The sequence below is a fragment of the Rattus norvegicus genome, chromosome 13 (assembly GCF_036323735.1).
Source record: "Rattus norvegicus strain BN/NHsdMcwi chromosome 13, GRCr8, whole genome shotgun sequence".
Lineage (NCBI taxonomy): Eukaryota > Metazoa > Chordata > Mammalia > Rodentia > Muridae > Rattus > Rattus norvegicus.
Window position 1 is genome coordinate 66,362,872 of NC_086031.1, and position 15,761 is coordinate 66,378,632.

The 15,761-nt window shown below is 47.1% G+C and overlaps 1 protein-coding gene across 2 annotated transcripts in view; it reads left to right on the top strand.

Annotated features, from left to right (window-relative positions):
* The window catches only part of Niban1 (niban apoptosis regulator 1), a 153,510-nt gene extending 138,653 nt beyond the window's left edge, over positions 1 to 14,857 (top strand). The window contains 3 exon segments of one of the 2 annotated variants that reach the window (NM_022242.2): positions 2,773 to 2,880; positions 8,375 to 8,486; positions 9,943 to 11,882. In NM_022242.2, coding sequence (NP_071578.2) covers positions 2,773 to 2,880; positions 8,375 to 8,486; positions 9,943 to 11,093 — 1,371 coding nt within the window. In that variant the 3' untranslated portion in view covers positions 11,094 to 11,882. 2 annotated transcript variants of the gene reach the window in all.
* The last annotated feature ends 904 nt before the right edge of the window (positions 14,858 to 15,761 follow it).

Genomic DNA, 15,761 nt, shown 5'->3' on the forward strand with positions numbered 1-15,761 from the left:
CTGTGACTGCTATTACATAGTTATAACTACAGGCCAGTTGCATCGGAGCTCTCCGAGTACAATAAAATCCACTAAACTACCAAACATTTTAAATAAAAGCCAAAGCTTAGATCCAAAGCTTAGATCCAAAGGAACTATCCCAAGGGAGAGCATGAGATAGTTTTTAATGAGCTCTCTGTATAAGCACTTGATAAAGCTGTTGTGATAACAGGAGCTTGCACGTATTTGGTACTTACTTAAAGCCTTTTAAAAATACATTCTCCTAAGATTTATTGTTCCTAAGTTTTCATTCCAGGGGTTAATCTGTTTCATTTCTATCATTTATAGATAGAAATGTGTGTGTCTGTGTGACTGTATGCCATCTGTGTGTGGGTTCCCATGGAGACCAGAAGAGGTGTCAGGTCCTTCAGAACCAGAGATAAGATACAGGTAGTTGTGAGTCATCCAGCACAGGTGCTGGGAACAGAGTTTGGGTCCTTTATAAAAGAGCAGGAAGCAATCTTCCCCTCAGAGCCATCTCTCCAGACCTATTTTAAGTCATTTAAGGAAAAGACCCCAGAACGACCATTCCCGTTGACTTTCACTTAGACAATGATTATAGACTCCACCCCACAGCTGACAGGAAGCCTAACCTCTGAAAGCAGGACTCCCTCAAAACATGAGCTTGGAGCTGAAACTATATTTACACCTGGCCCAATAATTTCTGCTACCTCCTGCTTCCCCCAAGCAATACTTTAGAACAGAAAGTTAAGGTCCCCTAGGGTCTGAGGGATATCTCAGAGTTCTCCTGCCTCGGAGCAGGAGAAAATTCTGGCAACCAAACTGTCGAGACCAAAAGCAATTCTGACCATAGGAACACAAGTAAAAACACACTCACAATTGACCTGAGGGGAAAGGTTGAACCTTAGTCACTGATTGAGCAGTCAGGTGAGGAAGGGGTAGAAAAGTTTACCAATCTTCGCTTTGGGGTGGAAAGGAACTTAGAATACCTCAAGTTCAACTTTATAGCCAGCATTAAAAATGTTCCTGCATGGCGAACGGGGCCGACCTGAATTCTGGGTGAGGAACTTCCGGTGTTGTTTGGGGCTGCAGGAATATGCAAACTTGGGCGGTTCACATACTTTTGAGACCTTCTTTAGATTTGGGTTTTCCTGGGACCCCTGCAACCATCCTAAATGTTGACTGATCTGTAGAACAGACCTGTGTGATGGAGGTCTAGCCATTGAGGGTTTCATGTTCCTGAACTCAAATATCCTGAGACTATTGGCTATATCTGACCGTGTCCAGCTTAGCCTCGCTTTTATTTAGAGAGGTGACATTATAATTGCAAAAAAGTCCAAGCCAAATATTTGTAAAAGAGCAATTCGTCTGGAGGGTAACAAAAATCCTTACCGCTAGTCCACTGGGCATCTTTAAAAGCCATAGTTACGAGATTGGATAGAAGGTGATACCTTACAGAATTTACAGGTACCACAGTACCACAGGCCTACATCATATGGACTAAGAGGAGAGGTCTTCTTCCAGATTTGGCTTTTCGGTGGTTTGGGATTTCTGTGTGACAGTTCAAATGGCCATAGATTTTCTGATGTTCAGCAAGCATTTATTTGTTTTTGACTATTATTGTCTCCTATTCAAACAAACTTATTACTGCAGTTAAACTACTTGCTACTCCAATAAATAAATAATAGATAGATAGACAGACAGACAGATAAATGGACAAACAGACAAATAAATAAATAATAAACAAATAAATAAACAAACAAATAAGTAAGTGTGGTGGTGCTTCTAGTTCTCAGACACCTCCAGAATCAGAACAAATTCCACTTCCCAAGACAGCCAGTTGGACTTTTCACGAGTTTGTGTGCAAGGCCACACCTTCCGATGTTAGAGTCAGGCTCTGAGACCTGGTAGTTCTACTCCCCCACCTTCCTGCGTCGCCTTCTCCACCTGTTTGCCTTTGGTAGATTGAGTAGAGATGTCATCCTGCCCCCGTTTATGATCTGCAATGTGAGTGTTCTCCCTTCTTTCCTCTTTCGGCCTGACCATTGCATTTGCATGCCCACAGCAGTTCTCCCGTGCACCTGTGCAGAAGGCACTGGTGTTCACGTGCAGACCAGTAAGGAAATGGGCTGCTCCCAAGAGCCTGCTGTTACTGACTCTTAAGTCCAAACTTGCTCTTGTGTGCCTGTCCTGGAAAATATTACACCAAACCACAGAGGGCTGGGTGAACTCTCTTGAAAGTGTCAGGTGGTAGATGTTTTAGTCTTCATTTTCTGATGCTGCCACCCAGTATGGCTACTATGTACCTCCAGTTTGGGATGCTCAGTGTTTCTGTAAACTTCTTTGTCAACGGTCACCCGCTGTGTTGATGGAGCTTTGAGCCATGTCCCCTCTCCCCTTGTAGATATCATGACAAGCCATGCACCGTGCTTACAGGACAGCGATAATTGATATTCGTGGCTCCCCTGTCTCCACCCAGGAATAATGAAGCACAAACTCACCCTCTAGTTAGATCCCCGTCTTTCTAAACAGGATATCACTTGTTTTGATCTTGCCTCAGTTTCCATATTTGTAAAAGGGGTGCGTAAAATGTGTGTTGACTTTACAGTCTTTGCCCAGTTTGTGTAGAAGTTCCAGAAACAGATCTCTGAGCCCCGAGAGTCCTTAGAAATTAGTGGAGGCTGAGGAGGGAGATGACCTGGGTGGCTGTGTTGTTTTTTTAAGATCACGGATTGAACCATTCTTCCTTAGCATGTGTCTCTGTGTCCACAGCAATACGATTACGACAGCAGCACCATCCGCAAGAAGATCTTCCAGGAGGCATTGATTCAGATCACACTACCCACTGTGCAGAAGGCGCTGGCGTCCACATGCAAACCAGTAAGGCGATTCCCACCAGCCTGCTCTTGCTGACTTTTGGGTTCAAATGTTTTACTTTGCACTTCTGCACTGACATAAGGTAGACTACACCCGAGGGCTGGGGAATCCTCTCTAAGTGGTCAGGTGGTAGATGCTTTAGGCTTTATGGGTCTGCTTCTGTCACAACCACTCAGTACTGCTGTGCAGTACCACAGCAGCCAGAGAGGATGCATACGTGTATGAACAAAGTCGGTATTTAGTAAACTTAACATGTGTGCACGCGCACACACACACACACACACACACAGAAACACATACACATGCACGCGAGCACGCACACACACACACAGAAACATATACACACACATATGCACTCGAACGTGCACACACACACATGCACACACACACAGAATCACACACACATGCACTCGAGCGTGCACACACACACAAAACACACATGCACACACACAGACACACACACACAGAAACACACACACATGCACACACAGACACACATACACACACAGAAACGCATACACATGCACTAGAGCATGCACAGACACACACATGTACACACACACAGAGACACACACAGACACACACAGACATACACAGACACAGAAACACATACACATGCACTCAAGCGTGCACACACACACAGACACACTAATGCACACACACACACAGACACAGAAACACATACACATGCACTTGAGCATGTACACATACACACACACACACACACACACACACACACACACACACACACACACAGAGGAAGCCCAGGATTTGTGACTTCGGGACTATAGGAAATCAGAGTCCTGGGCTTGAGCCAAGTTCTAAGAGCTGTCTGTCTTGGATTACCAAAGGAGACGAGACGTCCTCCCCCTTTTTTGGCAGTCCTTATTCAGCATGTACCCTGGAAGTTGGCCACTCTACCCAGAAAAGATCTAATGTGTGATGGCAGAGGGCTGTTTGTTCTCCTATGTTCTGTAACTTTAGCTTACTGAAATCTCTGGCATAAGCTGGTGTGAGCAAGGGGTTGCAGGACAGCCATGATTATGGATGAGTAGAGCAACGAGCAGGGAGCACTGCAGCTGCTTCAAGTCTTCTGTTTAAGTCCTGGCTCCCCTGGGCTCTGCTCTGGGCCCCTGGGCAAGCATGCCCCTGTGTTCTTGTCTGATCTACTGCTGTCATTCATAAAATTCAGCTACTAATGTGTGTATCTTCCCTTTGTTTTTCCATTTCCATCAAACCTCTCCCCGTGTCCCCCACCCCCAGCCTCCCACACGTTTGACAGTACCTTGTTGCATAGCCCAGGCTGGGTACTGGACTTTTGATCCATCTGGCCTGCTAAACCTCCACCTCCACCCATGCTCGCACTGTCTGTCTCAAGAATGAAACGTTAGAAAGGCACATCTGCCATCTGATTCAGTTCCTACGAGACACCAAGCCTAGCATTAAACATTTCTTCTCTAGCATCAAAAACCAATTTCACAGAGGCCCTTGTGGGAGGAGAGAGACCATTCACATCCTCATGGTGCAACTGAGGGAAGTAAGTGGTTGAGGAGTAGCAGGCCCAGCAACACAAGGCCGGTTGCCACCACCTGAATCCAGTTCGTGTTACCTGTGACACAGCTGGCCCTCAGCAAATGGCAATGCCTACAACTGTTACTCTTGCTGTCCCTGCATTCCCAAAAATGACTTAGGAGCTTGGCCGCTTGCAAGGCCTGTCCCCCTTGGAGTCAATAAGAAAGAGCATCATAGAATTTTTAAATGGCGTTTTGACAGATTGGACACTCTCCAAGCACCGGACATTAAAATGCTTTGTGTGGGTGATTATACTGTGGAATTTTCTCTGCTTGTTTTCATATTCTATAACTGCTGCTTTTCTTCAGATAGTCATTGGCGTACCCAGTCTTGCATTGGTTCCTGGAGTATTTCTTTGGTGGAAAGGTTCTGACAAAAACCAAAGGAGAAGGGAATTGGTCTGTATGCATGTCTCTTGGCCACATGTGACAGATGACTTGGTAGCCTGGGGGTTAGTGATCCACCTCAGAATGTGTTGTGTTTCCCTCCCAAGGGAAGTATGGAGGCCTCAGTGCTCCCTTCTCCACGTGAGGAGAGGAAGGAGGGCTCTGGCTGCTCTTGTTTCTATGCCCTCTCTTCCTAACATCAAAGGAGCAACTTGTGCCCAGCCTATACCACTCTGCAGGTGTTTTGTTTTGGGATGTGTGTTCTTGGCATGCACACAGCATGTGTTTTGCATGTGCAGGTGTGCATGCTTTCAGAGAGTAGGCCAGAGTGTTTTCAGAGTGTGAGTGGAGGCCAGAGGTTGACACAGAGCGTCTTTCTCCGTCATACTGAACAGGAGCTTGCCAATCTGCTTGCCCATCTGGCCAACTTGGCTTAGGGCTCCTGTCTCTGCTTCCTAAGCTCCCGGCTTACAAGTGTCTAATTATCCCATCCCCAACCCTCCCACCTTTATAAGGATGGCTTATTCAATGAGCCACTGGGCCCAGCCACAGTTCTTGATGTTTTTAGTTGAAAGAGGTTGCTTTGAAAAGAGCCTGTGACCCTGACTTTTCCATGACCATAGATATTGTGTGTCAAGAGCTTTTGGAAAACTCTAGGTTTATAAACAGATATATTAGGGGATTATCTGCTCCCTAGAAGTCTTTATTTTCCTAAAGTGAGCTTTATCTTAGTTCCTTTAGTAGCAACTTCCTAGAGCTGTGACATTGACTGTAACCTAGCCGTGTAGTAGAACTGTCTGTGGTGCCTTTTCTTAACCACCCTCCAGGTCTCAGTGTCAGGATTCCACCTTTAATGGTTGAGAAAATTCAGTAGATGACCCAGTTCAGCTGTCTCAGTGTGCGGGACATGCCTTGTAACAGAGCAACATATGTGCCCCTCTGTTCCCTTCCCACAGAATTATTTAGCTGGTTGAAAATATGGTTTCTATTTATTCAGCAAATGTACTTCAAATGTGATCCAGGTACTGTGGCATATGTAAAACACGATGCAGGTTACTTCCCTGCTGTCTTGGAGTTCCCAGGGTAGAGGCAATGCCAGGCACACAGGATGCCATGTGAGCAATGCAGCAGTGGCTGCATGGGGAAGCCTTCTAGGGAAGGCGGCAACTTCCCTCGCTGAGCCCCAGGCTGAGCTCCATCCGGCAGTTCAAGAGGGCTTCCCAGTGTAGGGCTTTCACTTGGTACCTGAGCATGAATGACAGGGAAGTGAGAACCAGCATGGGACAGGGGAGTGAGGGCCAGCATGGGACAGGACCAGCATAGGAAGATGAAGGGCTGTTGAGGTTTGATCTAGCACCCTTCATATAATAGAAAAAAAGACTCAGAGTGGTGCCTTGGCTTACCCAGGCTCCCATGAGCAGTGTCCGGTTTCCTGGTCAGTGCCCCTTCCAAAGCTTCATGCTTCTTGTCTGTTAAACCATCTAGAGCTCACTGGTGCTCCTGTCCCTTTAGTCTTCCACCTTTCTTCTCAGGTGGACATAAAGAGACCCCATTGTTATCCATTGTGGGTACCATAAAATCCAGGGCCACAGCACCCCCATGTCTTAGCACTGAAAGCTGTCTGAATGCGATACGTTACAGAGTTTATGTAATCCCAGTCTGCACCACCTTTGATTCAGTTCCCGGATCAAAGGCACACAACTTTTATTATTTACAGTAAGTCTTGATCACCACAAGATCTGGGCAGATATCTACCCTCTCCGCTATTAGAACCTGCTTTCCTATTGATAACCCTGAGTTATTACTTACTAGGTTTCATCTGGGTTGCTCTTACACCCAACTGGGCAGCCCTCAGGGCTGTTTTCATGAACTCACCTAAACTGAGGAGAGAGAGAGAGAGAGAGAGAGAGAGAGAGAGAGAGAGAGAGAGACTCTGCTGGGCCTGGTGTGAATTTTTGAAACTTCAGCCTACTCTACTTGTTACTTCCTAAGGCCACACCTCCTAATCCTTATCAAATGGTGCCACTCCCTGGTGATCAAGACCCTAAGGGGGCCATTCTTATACAAATCACCTTAGTCAATATCAAATGAATATGTATGAACAATTCTAACTCATTCATATAGTGAATGTTGTTTATCAATAAGGAGGAGTGAGCTGCTGACCTACCTGTGTCATGGAGTAGAAGAAATCTAAACAACACATGGTTTCATTTACATGCAAAACCCAACCATACTGTGACAGATGTCGATCAGATCTTATCTCTCGGAGGGGTGTGGTCTGGATGAGGACCTAGGTTATGGTCACAGGAACAAATTTATATTTAATGTCATCAAGCTATACTTTCTTAAATCTGCATTTCACCATACAACTTTTACTTCGGTAAAGTGCTCTTTGTATCAGATAGAAAATGAAGGGAGGCTGGGGAGATGGCTCAGCAATTAAGAGCACTGGCTGCTCATCCAGAGGACTTGAGTTTAATTCCCAGCAACCACATGGTGGCTCACAACCATCTATAAGGGAATCTGATGCCCTTCTCTGTTATGTAGGCACGCATGCAAATAGGATACTCATATGCATAAATAATAAATCTGTAAAAAATGAAGATAACGTTGGTTAATATTAAGAAAAAGGACACGGCACCCACTCATAGACCTTGAGATGACTAGGAAAAAAATCTCTGCACAGAACGTGCTCCCAGAACACACAGAGGAAAGGGAACGACCAATGGCTGGGTGCCTTCTTCTCGTAGACAGTTAACAGGTACAAGGAGGTTAGCACGTAGGCTTGATGCAGAGGGAGCACAGGGAGACATCGTTGGCCACACTGTCATCTAAGCATCATTAACCTGTAGGACCAGTTACTATCCTCCCACACTCCCCATGGAGCAGGCAGAAGGCGGGAGTCACCCTTTCCCCATCTCTTTTGAAAATAGATTCTTACTCCCCCCTTGTTTCTATTCTTACACATTAATTACAAAAGACAATGTGTCTCTTTCTTTCCCATGCATACACAGCGCCTCCGATCGATTTCCCTCACCCCCCCTTCTGGTCCCCACTCATCCCTCTTGCCTTTCTGCTTTGCAAATTGTCTTCCTTCTCCATTTCTGTCTTCTTCAACGTTTACTAAGTCTAGATTTTACATGCGAGAGAAAGTGGGTCTGGATTGTTTCTCTCAAGCTGACAATCCCCATTTGACCCATCTTTCTGAAGATGACACGATTTCGCTTACTGTGTATACACCGCGCGTTCCTTATCCACTCGTCTCCGGTTGCTTCCATACCTTGGCTGTTATGAACAGTTTCCTTCAGGCACGTATGTAAGAGAGGCAGCTCGATCATATGTGAGAAAGGCCCGTAGTAATTTTTACAATGCCTCCACTACCTCCTATCCCCTACCAGCCGTGTACAGAGGTCCCCCCTTCCCCACGTCCTCACCAGCATGTGCTGTTTTCTTGCCCGTGAGATGGTACGTGATTGTAGCTTTGAGTGGCAGTCCCCTGACGTCATGGCTCTTCTTCTTCATCCTCTCTCACCCTCCAGGAGCTTCAGAAATATGAGCAGTTCATCTTCGCAGACCACACCAATATGATCCATGTTGAGAACATCTATGAAGAGATTTTGTATCAGATCCTCCTCGATGAGACCCTGAAAGGTGAGGAGGGAGCACTCCGAAACGGGGTGCACTCTGGAAATAGGACTCAGGAAGGCCGTAAGATCAGAATGCGGAAGAGTTGAAACTGAGATTGGTCTGCAGGGGTGACAACAAGGAGAGGGCAGATAGGAAGGAAGGACCAACCTCGCCTCATTCACGAGGTGACTGCGCCATGGGCCGTGTCAATCCTCTTTCAACGCAAGCATGAATTCTGTAGGACAAGAACATAAGCTTTATCATCAAAGAGGAAAGAAACCAAGGCTTAGTGCGGCTGAACTGAGGGTCTGGCAGGTAGATCTGTCCTTGCTACTCTGTGTTAGAACACCGAAAGACTTTCAGGGCTGGACGGCAGTAGGGCCCAACCATTGCTCTCTCAGCACATTCCTCCCCTCCAGTCAGATGGACAGAGACCCAGGGCAATGGCATAGGACTCTGAGAGCCTCTTTAGGACTCTGGCATCTGCTGCAGTGTGGAGCGGGGCCTTGTCTGTGATCACAGTGGGACTAGTTATGCATTGGAAATACTCTGCAGGAGGCTGCCAGCCATCTACTGGAGTGAGACACATTTAGTAGCCATTATTAAAATGCCTCCAGTGAGAAAACTGGTCCAGTCCAAGCCTCAGGTCACTGTAGCTGGCCAGGAATCCCAGGCGATGAGGAGGGTAAAGGGGTTGGCATGGTGTGTGTGCATAGGCCATGGACAGCCTACTGCACACATGTCTTAGTTCAGTTGGAAGAAGATTCTTTTGCACGGCCTCCCCTCTGCCTGAAACTTGCTATAAGATGGTGCCTGTTAGAGCAGGGCACTAGTGCTGACTACCCCTAGTGGTTCTGCCTCTGCTGTAAGACCCACTTCAAGTTGGCATTGTTGGACACTGTAGCCCTGCACAGAGAGGTCTGTGGCTGAACCGTCATGCACTGTTACCCATGCTGTTACTTTCTTTGTCCTTCCAAATGTTCATCTTGAACACTCCAGGCCAAACAAGCTCTCTCAGCTGGATGTTTAGCCCTGAATACCCACTACGCAATCGGGACCACACTGCCAGACAAAACAAGGAAGGGGAAGGCCTGCCCCTGCCTCATTAGAGTTCCAGAGCAGCCACTTGTCACAGCAGCTGGTGACACTGATGAATATGATACCCCTGGAGACTTTGAGTTCTTTACAAGCAGAGGTTTTATTATTCTCCACATTGGGGCTGGTCTCAGAATAGATGCCTAGCAAGTGTTTCTTGATTGAAAATTTCGAATGAACGCTACCAAGACTCAGAGTCTGGAAGGTTTGCAGGTTTTGGTCATCAGGAAGGGCGGCCTGTGAGAGGGTGGTCGTGAGATGGTTCTAGAAACTGAGAGTTTGGGGAGCCAGAGGACAGGAATGATTGGCTCCCGGGTAACGTTGGAAAATCCAGGTTTGCCGGGCAGAGCGCTAATGTGGTGTTTTGTTTTCTGCTCCCTCTCAGTGATAACGGAAGCAGCTATCTTGAAGAAACACAACTTATTTGAAGACAACATGGCCTTACCCAGTGAAAGTGTGTCCAGTCTGACAGACCTCAAAACCTCCATGGGGTCAAACCAGGCCAGCCCAGCCAGAGGAGCATCTGCCATTCTCCCAGGAGCTCCAGGCGATGAGGCTCCAGGCAGCGAAGTGTTCCAGGGGCCTGAGGAAAAGCAGCAGCAGCCTGGGGTCCCTGGCTCGCTGGCCAGAGAAGAAAGTGCTTCCATCTCTGGGTCCAGCCCTCCTTCAGGTGAGGATGGGCAGGTGTCTGTGTCCGGTGTGGATAACTCTGCCGGGAACCCTCTCAGTGCAGATAATTCAGCAGGACCTCTCAGCTCACACTTGTCAGAGGCAGAAGCTGGGGAGCCCCCTAAAGATGAGGAAACAGCCCACAAAAGGCCAGAGTCTAGCGCCGTGCCAGGGTCCTTGAGGGAACTGAAGGAGTTGTTGACTGTGACGGTGTTCGTCGAGTCTGCCCCAGAGATTGGAAATGATACACTAAACGGGACACCTGTTCCCCAAGAAGATAAAAAAGAAGAAGAAGAGGAGGAGGAAAGCAAGATCCACCCAGAAGCCAGCGGCCCAGCTGCCATCCAGCAGGACAGCTGTGAAGAAAGTGAAGTCAGAGAGAGGGAGGCCCATCCTATGCCTTTGGAAGCTGAGGCTCCTGGGGTGAACTTGGGGACACTGCCAGAGGGTAGAGGGCCTACCTCTCAGTCTACCGGTGAGGGACTCACTGAGAACACCAGCTGTCTAGGCCCCATAGAGGAGCCATCTGAGGCTCAAGGGCCCACTGAGGAGGTGCTCCTAGCCACAGTTTCCACACAGGACAGCACCGAGGCAGGAGGTGAGGCTGTGCATTCTGTGACAGTCACACCTCAAGAAGATGCCACGTTAAGTTCTAACCCCATCTGTCCCGTGGAGAATAATGAGGGGCCCCAGGTTTCTGAGGATCAGGAAGTGCTGGGAGGGAATGATAGCCCAGCCCTTGCTATGGATACAGAGCAAATCAACGATGCCCATGTGTATGAGTGCCACTGGGAGGTAGAAGATGCCCCGAGCGCCGACATCCTAGATGTTCACGATTGTGATGTGGGCTCCCCAGGGGAGTGGTAGAATCAGTTTGCCGGTCTTTTTTCTTTTAAAACTGTCAGTCAAGGGGTATTAGTTATGGGTATCCTTAGGGGGTTGCATGTGACTCGCTATAAAAATTATGAAATGTTTCTTTAATTTGAAAGATGAAGCCAGAGTGCACAGACGGTGGGAGCAGTGAGCAGGCTTTGGGGCGCTGAAGTGCTCCCCATGAATGATCTATCACTTTGGCATTTTAATAGGAATGGTAAGAGAACTGAAGCATTGGGGCAAAGTCAAAGGGGATCCAGAAAGGGGAGCAGAAAATGACACATCAATAATCTCTTCACTGAAACGTGGTACACATTTTGAACTGAGTGTTAAGGCCTTTTTAGCAAGCATGAGAAGGACTCCAGCCTCAACACCTGCTCAGCTGTCACTCCTCACCTGGTCGGCTGCACTGTCTCCTGTCCTTAGACAGGTCACAAGAAAGAGGAAGTCATGAACCAGGCACCCCTGTCCTGCAAAGTACAGAGCCAGTCACCGCTGGTAGAGCTCAGGGGATGCAGAGCAGAAACCCAAGGTGGAAGGTCTGTGGAACTATGGAGCCCTGTTCCTAACCCTGCTAGCAATCCCTTGCTGGTTAATTCTGCTGGTTTACATTAATTAATCACCCTTTAAGGAAATTCAGGCAGGGTAAGAGATTTCACTGGCATGAATCAGCCTTAGGTTGTACAAAGTGCTTGTCTAAATTTTCTAGCTCGAAACCTACCAGTGACACAGACATGACTTGAACAGATACTGCATGCTCTGTTAGTCGTCATAATAAATAAAAGACCAGCGCTTTGCTTTCATATAAATGAGAAGACTCATGGGAATTCAGCCTAGAAGGAAAGAATATTCCGAATTTTAAGTTTTTTTTTTCTTTCTTTTTTTTCAGAGCTGGGGACCGAACCCAGAGCCTTGCGCTTGCCAGGCAAGCACTCTACCACTGAGCTAAATCCCCAACCCCCCGAATTTTAAGTTTTAAACCATGATGGCTTTTACTCCTCCTATTCACATGGCTCTGGTTTATTCTCGGGGGGGGGGGGGGGGAGAGGAATGAATTAATGAATGGATGAAAAGAGGAATGAATGAGAAGTTTATGTAATTACCACGGACTTTACTTTTACCAGTGTAGAAATCACTCAACAGATTGTTTTCTTAGGAATCCCTTCAGGCACAAACCTGGGGACACCATGATGAGAAGACTGAAAGAAACAGAAAGAAATTGACCTCTAAAATAAATGGCAGCCTGTAACTGTCAGTGTAGGACACGAATGCACTTCGTTGCAGTAAGACCTATCACGTTGTGTTTCGGGAAAGGCTCACACTGTTCCCAGAAGGTTTCAGCTGCAGGTAGTGGACTGGTTCTTCCTTTCACACATCTTAACCTCAGCGCCTCACCCGTCAGCTTCGGGGTTGGCTTTACTCAGTGCCATCAAGCACCTCCTTCAGAGGACTTATCCCACACTTAGCCGTTTAAGCGGGAATTAAGCAATCTCCCTCCCCACCCCTCCCACGAAGGCTTTCTGGGACTTCTGAGGCACAGAGGATGAGTAACAATCATGCCAGCATGGTCTCACACTGAGTCACTTTACCTTTTTTTCCTGAATCACTTGCGTCCTTGTGTCCATGAGATATCCCACGACTAAGTGAGGAAGGACTAACCAGGCGTCTCACCAGTAAGTGAGGATAGCCCACGCTCCCTGTTTACCTTTTACCCAGTCTTTAGTATGGTGCACTGAGTGGTGTTTACTTCCACAACCTCCTCCTCTCCTTCAAGGACTGAAACTGGGGATTAGTCATCGTTTGTTCTTTCAAACCTACAGCCTTCATAATGGCTTTCTGCTTGCCAAGAAGCTTTAACATCCCAGGGCCTAGGATAAGGGCTGACAAGTTTCATGCTACTCCGGAAATGTGGGAGCTGAGCGCCCGGCAGACACGCTGCTATGCAGGGGCTATTTGGGGCTTGCTTTTAGGGATTTGTTTCCAATTGAGCTTTCTGACCTTGTTGAATCTTCCCATAAATAAAGTCCAAAGCTGAAGAGGCAGATAGCCAAATGGCCAGCAGCATGTCCAGTCAGTCAGAGAGCCAAGAGAGCAGCATCTGGCCTCACAAACACTACCCTTCTTTCTCAGAGGGCCACGGCTATTGTGGAGCTCCCAGCTCATGCCAACCCCGCTCCAGAACCTCTCCTCTCCCCTGCCTTTGCTCACCTCCTGTACAGCACAAGAAGCTAAGAATAAACAAGAGTTCATGTCACCAAGTCGGCTGGATGAATATTAGTGCCAACTCAGAAGGCCAGGCAGGAGTCGGCACTAAGAGCAGGACATTCTAGAAAATGCCAAGAGCACTTCCATCCATATCTCACACAGCCAGGGTCTCCAAAATAGGCAAGACGAGCTGTGACACAGCAGGATGGACAAGGACCCTGCAGTGCACTAAAATAGTCTGCGTGGTAACACACCCAACACTTGTCTTGCTTTTCATGGATGTGTGTGTGTGTGTGTGTGTGTGTGTGTGTGTGTGTGTGTGTGTGTGTGTGTTCTAGTGTTTCCATGGGGTGGGGGATAGCAAGGTGCTTGCGATCTGAGTGGGAAATCTCTGCCTTGGGCAAAGCTGTTGCAGACTCCTAGTTCCTGGCCAAATCTCCAGGACTTTAAACTAGTTATGTTACTTACTGACCTTTCACAAAGAGATTTTCCTTGGAAAAAAAAAAAAAGACTTGTTCCAGTAACTTGGCACAGTGTATGAAATTATGCAGTAACCCCAACACACACACACACACACACACACACACACACACACACACACACACACACATTTTTAAAAAGCATTTTGGAGACCACAAGGTCAGATTCCAGCCTGTTGTGGAGAGTTTGAGTGTGAAGAATTATCCCATGGAACCTCATGATTGCCCTTGTCATTCTTCAGATTAAAGAATTCTGACTTCTGAGGATTTCATAGTTTCTCCGGACAAAAGTGACTTTAGTTTGTTACTTTTTGTAAAGTGTTACATGAGCTGAGGGCATGGTTTCAGATATAGCCCTTGCCTAGCAGGCTGGAGGTCCTAGTTCAACCCCCAAGTGGTGGCTGGGGGTGTAGGGGAGGCTACGTGATGTATGAGGTGTGCCAGATAGTCATTTCAATATGGCGGAAGGTTGGATATCATTGACATAGACCACAATGTAGCTTCACGATGTGAGAATGCCTTCTCTACCATAAACACACATGACTAGGGATTTGCCTTCTGAAGTCTGGGACTTTGGGAAAAGGAATCCCACACTGTGGTTTCATTTTTGCATTCACTATACACAGTAAGTAAACTAAGAACATGTTGTAACCATGTATTTACTCTGCCAAGTGCCTATATGCCAATAAAACATTCATCGCTGAAGGGCTGTCCAGATACCTTTATTTAGAATGGGGCTGGCTTCATCTTTAAGCAAATGTCACACTGGAGCTGCAGGAACAGCCCTTAGAAATGAAAGGGCAAGTCACTCCTGCTGGCTCTGGAAATTTCACGCCTCTTGTTGTTGGGGAGAAATCCACTGGGGCACGACTTGATGTCCAATGAAATTCTGCTTTGATAACACACATGCTTATTTTTCAAGGAATTGGATCAATTCCACAAACCAGCAATGGGCAATTACTCTTGATATAATTGAACGGCTGTTCAAACTTAAGTATATTTTCAGCGGGCGAGACTGAGTAAAACGTTCCTTCCTTCTGTAATTATAAATAAAACAGTGTTTACTTACTAACATTCACAGTTGCTCATTTATCCGTGAATTCGCTTGGCCAAAAAAAAAAAAAAAAAAAAAAGTCGCTGTGTATCTCCTTGATGCAGTGGATGGTACAGAAATACAAGAGACTGCAGTAGGCAGGACCCTTGACATTATCAAATGCAAATAGCCAGAACCTAGAACACACATTTATTTCCTCTAACAACATAAACTTCATCTATGATGTCAGTCCTAGCTCTGTACCAACAACTTGATTCAGGAGGTAAAAAAAAAAAAAAAATTACAGAGGATTTATCAAGGACATCAGGGATGGGAGGAACCCAGAATGGTTGATAGGTCTTCGCTCCCTTCCCTCCATCTATCAAGCTTCCTGTGTGTGAGGGTCGGTCAGAGCGGCCTCTCCAGGATTTCTGCATAGCGACACCAACAGATGGGACTTGACTTAAAACTCTGCTTGTACCTCCTTAGATGAGCTGGTCGTCTAGTGAGAGGCACTTAGGAAGGACAGTGGAGGCCTTGGAGGGGCCACTCAGATCGGCCTCTGCTTGAAGAGCCCAGTCTTTGCCACATCCATCACCTATTGGAAGCACCTGACTCCCCTCCAACAATTCCCATTGTCCCCCGAGGCTGGACAAGTCAGAGTATGCATACCCTCTACTGTGTTCCCGTACTGCTCAGCATTATTTTCTGAACTTTGACCCTGTTTACTTGTCTACTTCTGGTCATCCTCTCTCCCTCCACTGCAGCCGTCTGCTTTCCCTATGCCTCTGGGGAAGGGATCCTCCAGTATCCAACCCTTGTGTCTCTAGCAGAGCAGAGCGTGTGCACACCGAAAATGCTCAACACACATCGGGAGAATGAATGGATGAAGACCCTCCATCCGGGAGGGAGACAAGAGGAGATGGGGCAGATGATGTCCCTTCA